This window comes from Procambarus clarkii, chromosome 1, assembly GCF_040958095.1.
Source record: "Procambarus clarkii isolate CNS0578487 chromosome 1, FALCON_Pclarkii_2.0, whole genome shotgun sequence".
Classification (NCBI taxonomy): domain Eukaryota; kingdom Metazoa; phylum Arthropoda; class Malacostraca; order Decapoda; family Cambaridae; genus Procambarus; species Procambarus clarkii.
This window is the reverse complement of record NC_091150.1, coordinates 31402087-31412700: the sequence shown is the minus strand read 5'-3', so window position 1 is coordinate 31412700 and position 10614 is coordinate 31402087. Positions and strand designations below refer to the sequence as shown.

The window sequence follows — 10614 nt, the reverse complement described above, 5'->3', positions numbered from 1 at the left end:
TGCTGCATGCAGCTAAGGATTTCAATTTGATTGATCAGCTGACTTGTCAGTGAAGGGGGGGGGGGGCATCTTGCATGGATGGATTTGGTTTCTGGCCCAAGGTGTTGTAGAAGAATGGAGTCTTTCCACTGGCGTGAGCAAACTCGTAATTTAGTGTTCATCCATTGTTTAGTGTCAATTTAGTGATGGAGTTCACATAAGTGAACACAGTAGAAAGGTGCTGTGTGCATGTAAATTATGTGAACAAAATCCAAGGGCATGTTGGAAGGGAGTACAGTATAAACTAAGGTCCTAGTTTGCAAGAAACTGTAGTGGGATGTTGATCGTAAACTAGTAGGTAGCAAGAGAGATGCATGAGGAAGTGAGGAGGGTAAGGGCCTGACTCGAGGTCTAGATTAAGAACTTTAGAGGCCCTAAGCACTGAAAAGATTGTTATTCCCCCTTCCCATATACAATGTAGGAAATTTACAATGTAGGACTGTAAACAGAAGATGCCGTTTCACCCACAGGGTTATAAACCGATGGAACTGCCTACCTGCGGAAGTTGTAAATGCCAAAACTATTTGGTTTTAAAATACAACTGAGTGGTGAGTTTTAGTGTAGCTATATAATTTAAAGTCCAGCAGGAAAAATTCATCAGGACAAATGGGGAGACTTTTGACAAGCCACATGCTTCCTGTCCTTGTCGGGACCACCAGTATTAGTGGTGTAAATTCCTTCTTTCGTGTAAATGTAAATCTTTCGAAGGCCCTTCGGGCCTTCATGTAAATTCAGGTAGTGATGGACCACCAAAAAGTTGATGTTTTGTATTATTGAATTTGGTCAAATAATAAACTTTTTAACTGCAACAGATAGAACTTAACCTAACCTCTCCTAGCGATCCTTGGCCTAATACTATACTACGCCTAGAAATGTTTGTTTGGTTTTAGCTTTATTTTTTTCAGATAGCATAAAATTGGAAGTACTGTACATGCGAAGTACATGTCAACTTTAATACAATAGTTCATCACTACATACTGGCACCTTCGACCAAATAGTTACTATAAGCACTCATTTCAGGAGGATGGAAGTTTAGTACTGTAATGAACTGTGTTGAGGAATAAACCTAGTATAGACTTGCCATATACCATGCATAGACGCTGGAATTTCATTGCAATTTTGGTGGTCTTAATAACCCTTCTTGTTTTTTAAATAGCAGACTTAGGTATACAATGTGCTCCTCCCAACCCTTCTTCCGAATAGACAGTACGTTTTAATACTAAATGTAATAAGTACATTCCTGACTGTGCATAGTACATAAATACACTTAATTGTGTCCTTACATTTACCTCCCCATATACAGTATTCTCATTTTCTGTTAATACCCTCAAAATTTTTTAGGTTAAAATTTTTGTGTTCAATTCTATATACACAAGTTTTAAATATAAAGAATTTTTCTTTAGTTTTATTAAACAATAGAGATTTCATACAAAATTTGAAAATATCTTGAGTTACTTTATAATTTATTGAAAGACTTAGTTTTGTTTTATTAGTTTTATAAAATTGTAATATCAATATAGCTATAGGTTAAGTACTAATTGTAATTAAGAAGCAATAAATGCTATTTACATGCTTGTCCTCCTACACTCCCAAAGTTAGGTTAGGTTAGGTCATGGTTTTCTATACAGCTTCAGGTAAACTCTAATATTCACAATATTTTGGTGTGACGACTTATACTGAATTTTGTAACTAGCTCATTAAGATTGTAACTTGCTTAACTAATTGAATTGTGGGGGTTCAGTCCCTGAGCCCATTACGTGCCTCTGTAACCCTTTCCACTACCGCCCACAAGATGGGTATGGGGTGCATAATAAATGAACTAAACTAAAACTACCTGAGGGTCGCTGACACTAGTGGCCTCGGCGAGGACAGGAAGTCGGCGGCTTGTCGAATGTCCCCTGTTTGCCTTGATACTCTTTTTCCATTTGGAAAATTATATTAAATACATTATATAGTAACATGCTACTTAGGCTCCCCGGCTTGATGCCTTCTTTTAATAATTACTCGTATAGGAACATCACCTGCAAATACATGGAATTGATTACACCCGTTTTGCAACCAGTCACAGTGTCACCCACATTGCTGTACTAACTACGCCCACTTTCCCAACGTTATGCTATTGAATTGTCCAGGTATGTTTATTGGTTAAAGCTACGCGGCCGGCCCGGGCAGGGAACACGTTCACATCAGGTTGCATGTAGTGGGTGTGCCGTGATCACACATCACCTCATGTGCACATCGCCGGGAGCTGCCCCAGCCCTCCGTGGTACATTCCCTTCAGTGGCCATTGTCTGTAATATCACATTCATTTATATTTGGTACTATGAAAAATAAGTATAGGGAACTTGAAGAAAATTTGAATATTACCATAAACTAAATAAAGCATAGAAATTACAGTAGTCGGTATTTATTAGATGAACTTCTTTTGTATATTTGGTATACAAAATTACTAATTAATGCATTTATAGCTTACTTTATTGATATGTAAATGGTGCGTGACCACATGCGGTCAATGTGTGCCTTTTGTGTTAAAAACTATTTATAATTAAAACAATACAGAAGAATAATTATGTTAAAGTTTAATTACATTATTTTTCTGGAAATTCTTTGCAGCAAAAAATGTAATTCCAGTTTAGAGTGAGATTTGAATGGTGGAGTTGTTATTGTTTACGTTTGGTGCGTGGAGTGTTGTTGGGTGCTGTGTACGTCTTACACACTGAGAAGTGAGTCACCTGCTCATTTATGTTATATATTCATGTCCCAGATGCTCTCATGTCATCATCTTGATGGATTCACTGGGGCTAATGTTACCATATGATGGGTTGAATGAACTGCAGGCTTCGGGCTACCAGGCTCGTCATTCCAGTTGTGTCCTAGAAGATCCCCGGAAGCAACCATAGTATGTCAGGGGCGTCATATAGTATACAACATATATAATAAAAACTAACTTCTACTATATTTGTTAAGTCAGATTAGGTTTGTTCAAAGAACAGTGATGTAGCATGACTTAAACTTGAGTCCCTTCTTAATTCACTTTATTTTAGCATAGGCTATTCACTACAGACTTTATGAATAGGAATTATTAACTGGGAATTATTAAACTTGAGGCCCTTCGTAATTCACTTTATTTTAGCATAGGCTATTCACTACATACTTTATCCCATGCATGAATAAACAATGAAGGGGTCTTATGATGGGTCAATAAATTGGTCAGCATAATTTCGTCACAGCCAAAAGGGCTTTGGTTTAATTCCTGTGGCAGGACTGAATATTTAGGCAATATTTCCTCTCACCTGATGCTTCTGTTCACCTAGCAGTAACTAGATATCTGGGAATTAGACAAATGCTGTAGGTAGTATCATATCTTCTTGAGGTTATCTTGAGATGATTTCGAGGCTTAGCATCCCCGCGGCCCGGTCCTCGACCAGGCCTCCTTTTTGTTACACTCCACCCAGGAAGCAGCTGTCTAACTCCCAGGTACCTATTTACTGCTAGGTAACAAGGGCATTAGGGTGAAAGAAACATTTTGTCCATTTGGTTCCGCCTCCACCGGGGATCGAACCCGGAACCTCAGGACTACAAATCTGAAGCGCTGTCCACCCAGCTGTCAGGTGCCCTGTAATATCCTGGGGAAAGTCAGTAGTTAGTTTATGAGGACCTTGATAAACCTAATAGGCTTATGTTCCTGAGTGTGGTAAACCATAAGGTGAACTATATTACTTTATCTTAGATCCAAATGGTGCGGTGCTCCATGAGTTTGTATTCAGATAGCATTGGTGAACTTACCTACAAAAACTGATAACTGATTGTTACATTTACTGTGTACTTTATTGTTTGATGATTCCGTGGTTACTTGCATTTTGGAGTGTGAGCTATATCAAGTGCAGCACTTACTCTGGTGTAATTAAAAAAGTGATCTGAAAAATGAACTGTTACCTTATCTTAAGGATTACAGTATATGTACCTGCATACTGGTACAGTTCTGTATTCCTTTGTCAAAGGCATGTTACCAGTTAGGTTTATTAAACTTCTGCTTTGGCCATAAATATATCTGCTGAGGTGGCCTGGTGGTAGGCTGTGATGCTGGGTTTTTGCCATGGGGCTGCATTTCCTTGCCCTGGTGACAGTTTTTTTTTACCAGAGCAATGGCTACAGTGTCTGATAGTTTCTAGGGCTGTGTGCCCTAGAAACCATTTGTGAGCTTTATGCTTGAAAGTTTCTGGCCTGTGGGCTCGCCACTTTCCGAATTTTGGACCTTCCGGTTCCTGGGCTGCATGCCCACTGGTTCTCAGTCTGCATCCATTGGTTCCAGTGGAACGAGGCTTTCTGGTTCTCAGGCTGTAGTACCTTCCAGTTTCTGGGCTGTGTCCATTGGTTCTCAGGTTGAGTGCCTGGAGTTTCCTGGACTGTCTTCCCGCGGGTTCTTGGGCTGTGTGCCTGTTGGCACCTGGGCTATGTTTTCACCAGATCCTGAGCTGTGTGCCCTCTGGTTCCTTGGCTGCATACACTCCTGGGCTATATGCCCTCTGAATCTCAGGCTTAGTGCCCTAGGGATTCCAGCCTGCATGACTGAAGGTTCCTAGGCTTTGTGCCTGGTGGTTTCTAGGCTGTGTTCCTCAGTGCTAGGGGTTGTTATCCTTATGCCAGTCTTTTTGCCCTGGCCTTGATGTTTTTCTTGACCAGTGAATGAGGCGCAGAGCTGGCCGTGAGCCTGGATGACATGGACCATCATGTGGTGAGGGTTGAGCTCACAGTGCAGGATCAACCGGGCTGTGGTGGATATGTGGGCCTGTGGGCTGCTCCAAGCAACAACTTGGTGGACCAAGCTCTCACAAGTCAAGCCTGGCTTCGGGCCGGGTTTGAGGAGTAGAAGAACTCCCAAAACCTCATCAAGCGTGTACCACAATAGAGTAGCTTCTCTGTGACAACATTCACTTACCTTGTTTACTTCAGAGTTACTAATTTCATTCAAGCAGTGGCTTGTTTTGTTGTGGTTAATCTTTCTAGTGTATTTGTTCTTGGTTATAGATAGCTCTATGATCCCCAGGCTCTCCTTGCCTCATAGAGAGCCAGATTCTGGTTCTATTATCTGGTAGGTAGGGTAAGCCTCAGATTTCCTAAGGTTTCGCTATATCGGTGCTTAAGCTTGGGTAGCAACTGAGAAGCCTTCCAGAAAAGGGAACTTTATTACATTCAATGCTTGATGGTTTGCTAATTCTTAATAATTTTTTTGTTCCATGACTTCTCCATATTTTTATTCATATACTGTATTTTGGGTCTGCAGAGTAGAGGTGCAGTGCAGTCCAGTGCAGGACTCTGGCAGGAAAATATATCATGATTGGCAAAACAGGTAAGGAATTCATAACATGATGTTGAGAATGTTGAATCATATAAACACGATGCTTAAAACACTTGTAGATAAAGATGAATTATTTAACATGGGTGGTACTTGAACAAGGGGGCACAGGTGGAAGGTAAGTACCCAAATGAGGCACAGGGACATTAGAAAAAACATTTTCAGTGTCAGAGTAGTTAATAAATGGAATGCATTAGGAAGTGATGTGGTTGAGGCTGACTCCACACACACAGTTTCAAATTTAGATATGGTAGAGTCCAATAGGATCAGGAACCTGTACACCATCTGGAAGATGGAAGATTCGATCTGGAAGATCCTGTGTATCGAATTTACTCAGTTTCTATGACCAAGCCAGAGATTCTACAGGAAAGAGATGGTTGGGTTGACTGCATCTATCTGGACCTAAAAAAGGTTTTCGACAGAGTTCCATAAGAGGTTGTTCTGGAAACTGGAAAGTATTGAAGGGGTGAAAGGTAAGCTTCTAACATGGATGAAAATTTTTCTGACTGATAGAAAAATGAAGGCAGTAATCAGAGGCAATGTATCGGACTGGAGAAATGTCACAAGTGGAGTACCACAGGGTTCAGTTCCTTGCACCGGTGATGTTCCTTGTCTACATAAATGATCTACCAGTTGGTATACAGAATTATATGAACATGTTTGCTGATGATGCTAAAATAATAGGAAGGATAAGAAACTTAGATGATTGTCATGCCCTTCAAGAAGATCTGGATAAAATAAGTAAATGGAGCATCACTTGGCAAATGGAATTTAATGCGAATAAATGCCATGTTATGGAATGTGGAATAGGAGAACATTGACCCCACACAACCTATAAATTATGTGAGAAATCTTTAAAGAATTCTGATGAAGAAAGAGATCTAGGGGTGGTTCTAGATAGAAAACTATCACCTGAGGACCACATAAAGAACGTTGTGCGAGGAGCCTATGCCATGCTTTCTAACTTCATAATTGCTTTTAAATACATGAATGGCGAAATACTAAAGAAATTGTTCATGACTTTTCTTAGGCCAAAGCTAGAATATGCAGCAGTTGTGTGGTGCCCATATCTTAAGAAGCACATAAAAAAACTGGAAAAGGTGAAAAGACATGCTACTAAATGGCTCCCAGAACTGAAGGGCAAGAGCTATGAGGAGAGGTTAGAGGCATTAAATATGCCAAAACTAGAAGACGGAAGAAAAAGAGGTGATATGATCGCTATGTACAAACTAGTAACAGGAATTGATAAAATCGATAGGGAAGATTTCCTGAGACCCGGAACTTCAAGAACAAGAAGTCATAGATTTAAACTAACTAAACAAAGCTGCCGAAGAAATATAAGAAAATTCACTTTCGCAAACAGAGTGGTAGACAGTTGGAACAAGTTAAGTGAGAAGGTGGTGGAGGCCAAGACCGTCAGTAGCTTCAAAACGTTATATGATAAAGAGTGCTGGGTAGACGGGACACCACGAGTGTAGCTCTCATCCTGTAACTACACTTAGGTAATTACCAATAGATTGACAGCTAAGAGGTGGGACCAAAGCACCAAAGCTCAACCCCTGCTAGCACAACAACGAGGTAAGTACTTTTGTATGATACAAAAAGTATGCATCCTATTGGGAATTGGGTATTGTAGCCAAATTGAGTGCTGTATGTTTTTCTGGAGGGTCAAATGGTGTCTCCCTGAAGCTACTACTGAGATAGCTCCACATAAGTGAGTCACATCAGCTTAAGGAGTCTTTTATTGCCTAACAGGGACAAGAGCTAGAACCAGGTTCATTTAAAGAGGTGCAAGGAACGGGACTGTTATGCTTTCCCTCATCAAGAAAACATCCAGAAAGTAAGTGAAGTAAAACAGACAACTGCAAAGTTCACAGTGAAACGAAAAACACGCTGTCTTCTGCATCCTAATTAAAATGCAAAAGTCATTCGGTGCCCCCTGGCAGAGCAGAAGCCAGCCACCGACCACGGCTGAGGGCACACCAAGGGCCCACCAAGACTGGCCAACTCCCGGCACCTCTTGGCTAAGCCGGTGCCAGACACCGTCACTGCACCTGAAAAACCAGCCAGAAAACATTCAAAATCTATCACTATCCTGTGACCCAAGGCAATATATGCTTCAGGCATCATAATGAGTCTGAACTTCGCTGTGCTGGTTTACCTGCCATGTCGGGTTTGGCTTCTGTGGCTGTTCTGGTTTCTCCAGGGATATTCCTTCTGCCTCTTGTGACCATTGGGTTCGTATCCCCTGGGCCTTCCGTCGGGTGCTGTGTCACCGGCTTCCTCTTTGGGTTTTTCGGGGTTTAGTGCCTTGGCGCCTCCTCGAGCACTCGCTTGATGTATCCACTGATGCCTCGTCTCTTGGCTGGGGGATTTGTGACCAATGCTCACCAGGCCAGCCAGGAGCGATGGGCTCCATCCTTCTGTCAAGTTCACAGCACGGTGCGGGAGTTTGAGGCGGTTTGGCTTTCGCTGCAGAGGGTTCTGGTCGCTCGGGGCTCTACGAACCGGCTCCATTTGGACTGTGGTTCATTATCTGAACCGCTGGGGTTCCCTTTGGTCCTAGGCTCTTTGGGGCTGGTTGCTTTGGGTGACTCGTCTGCTGGATACTCAGGGTTAAGCTCTCCGTGCGGTTCACATTCGGGGAGCGTCCAACATCCTGGTGGATGGCCTGTCATGATTCATTCCTCTGTTCACCAAATGGATAGTTGACACCGACTCGTTCAGTTGGCTCTGCCGGATGTAGGGGCCCCAGGAGGTGGACCTCTTTGCATCGGTATCTCCTGGTATATGTGGCGCCTTTCCCTGACTGCGAAACCGTCACGGTAGATGTTTTTCGGCAGGACCAGGGAACTGCCAGGGAAACCTGTCTGTAAGGAGATTTCACTACATTGACCATATTTTATATGCTCCAGCCTCCAAACCTCATTTTCAAAGGAAGCATATTTTAGTAAATGTTCCCATGTTCTACGGGCTAATTTCAGTGAGTGAAATTTTAATTTCAATATCATATGATGGACAAATTTCCCACAGATTTGTGAACTTTGACCATGCTTCCTAAGCAAATCTACACGTCCCCCACTTGGCTGAATTTTCGAATGCTTATTCGGGGATGCAGGTGAGTAAATCTGGTCTGGAATGTATATTTTGCCACCGGCAATTCGTCAAAACAAAGTTCCTTGAATCGAGGTTTCACTGTGCGTCCATATTATTCTTTTATACAAGAAAAAGGTAAGTATAATACAGTACAGTATATTTTAAATATTGTAATTACTTTTGCATATACTGTATATAAATAATTTCATAATTAGTACTTTGTTTCAATTCTATTTTCTCAGATTTCCCTGATGTTTTACCACCTCCACCAAGTCCTCCTACTGTGAAAGCTCTCCTTGGACCCACACATTTATCATCAGACAATGTTGACACTGCATCAAATATTTCCATTGATGCTAATGATTTTAATGACCTTAGTAATAATTGTATTAAGATTAGTTGGCAGTCAACAGCATTGAGTGCAGGACATCAGATATATAGTCCAAGTAGTAGTTGTTCTTCTGTGTCGATGACTCACTCGGAACTGCTTGGTTCAAGCGAATACTCTTTGACAAACAAAGATTGTCAGGATCTCTATCCATTATTAGAATTTCTGGATGGTAAAGAGGTTATAACCCTAACCACTTCTAACATAATATCAAATAAAAATACTCTGTCAACATCCACGCCAGGGTTTAATTTAGTTAATTCTATTCCTACTTCAGTTGGAAAGAGCATCTCTTCCAGTTCTGAGAATCATATAAATAATATTGATCCTGTGAAGATAAAGTCTAACATTGATGTTTCTACAGCAGTAGAAAATGATGCATCACATTTATTAACGCCAGATATCTTTGCGTCAGCACCTTCATGTTCAAATAGTGGTGCTTCTTCCACTGAATTTGAAACCAGTTCAGATTTACCATTAAATACTCCAGTGTATACTCAAGAGGAAGAAATGCAAAGAAAGCCATTTGTTTTGGAACAAAGTAGTCTTATTACAACTTGCTCACAAAAAGTACAAATGAACTGTAATAGTTCAAAATACAAAGATAGTTATTCAGGGTCAGATATTCTTCTAACTCCTGATAGATTTGATTCTGCATATCGTAATGCAATCAAAAATGAAGAGAGACTATGCAACTCTAGCTGTCTTTGTCGATTGTGTGTTCCTAGTGCCCTTGAAGCTGATCTTATGACTTATGACTTTGAAGACGACATTGAGCAAGATTTGAAAGATATAGAGAAAATGGAAGAGGAGGATAGCAGAAAAGAAGAAAGGCAGACGCAACATCAAACTGCTTCGTCTTATGGCGGCTGCCGACTTCCTCCAATTGGTGTCTTTTGGGATATTGAAAACTGTCAGGTAAGCTCATATTTTGCTTATTATCAAGAGTACAATATAGTATCTACATTTAAACATAGTTTTGTGTAAAATTTGTTCATTGGTGTAAAACGATGTATAGACTGTAAGATAAATAATTGCCAATTGCTTGTTTTCTAGGAAGCTGCAGTAATATATAAATTAGTTGGTTACAACAACGAGTTAATCTTAACCCCTCACAGTGCGGGTATCGTCAAACAATGATTTACAAGGTAATGCGGTTATCATCGTATGTTGATTTAAACTATTATTGTCTGGTTTTATACCATTGATGTTAATATGGATAAAATAGCTCTAGGGATGTAGTGGAGCTAACCTTAGCCCTTGAAAAAATCCTACTATTGTTTCATAATTGCTTCCTATACAAATGTTGTTATTGTCGCAAATATTACTATTCCAATGTGGTGATCGTGAGGGTATAAACTTTTATTATAATTATATGATATGTATACTGATGGTTTATACCATCAGTATACATATCTGGATACCATGTTCATATGGTTTTCACAACACTGTATGGTTGCACTGAAGTATACCAGGTCAGCCAATCATTTGAACTTAATAATATAGGAACTACAGTATGGAGTTTGGGTTATCTTGAGGTTATCTTGAGATGATTTCGGGGCTTTAGTGTCCCCGCGGCCCAGTCCTCGACCAGGCCTCCACCCCCAGGAAGCAGCTCAGTGACAGCTGACTAACTCCCAGATACCTATTTACTGCTAGGTAACAGGGGCATCAGGGTGAAAGAAACTCGGCCCATTGTTTCTCGCCAGCGTCCGGGATCGAAACCTGGGACCAC

At 40.8% G+C, this 10614-nt stretch overlaps 1 protein-coding gene across 6 annotated transcripts in view; it reads left to right on the top strand.

Annotated features, from left to right (window-relative positions):
* The first annotated feature begins 2263 nt into the window (after nucleotides 1-2263).
* Nucleotides 2264-10614, top strand: part of Marf1 (meiosis regulator and mRNA stability factor 1-like protein) — an 84746-nt gene continuing 76395 nt past the window's right edge. For 3 of the 6 annotated variants that reach the window (XM_045750918.2, XM_045750740.2, XM_045750466.2), the window contains exons 1-3: nucleotides 2658-2762; nucleotides 5324-5389; nucleotides 8734-9797. In XM_045750918.2, coding sequence (XP_045606874.1) covers nucleotides 5374-5389; nucleotides 8734-9797 — 1080 coding nt within the window. In that variant the 5' untranslated portion in view covers nucleotides 2658-2762; nucleotides 5324-5373. Of the gene's footprint in view, nucleotides 2333-2657; nucleotides 2763-5323; nucleotides 5390-8733; nucleotides 9798-9935; nucleotides 10028-10614 lie in introns of those variants that run through there. The other 3 variants (XM_069325376.1, XM_045750533.2, XM_045750834.2) reach the window with 3 other exon arrangements.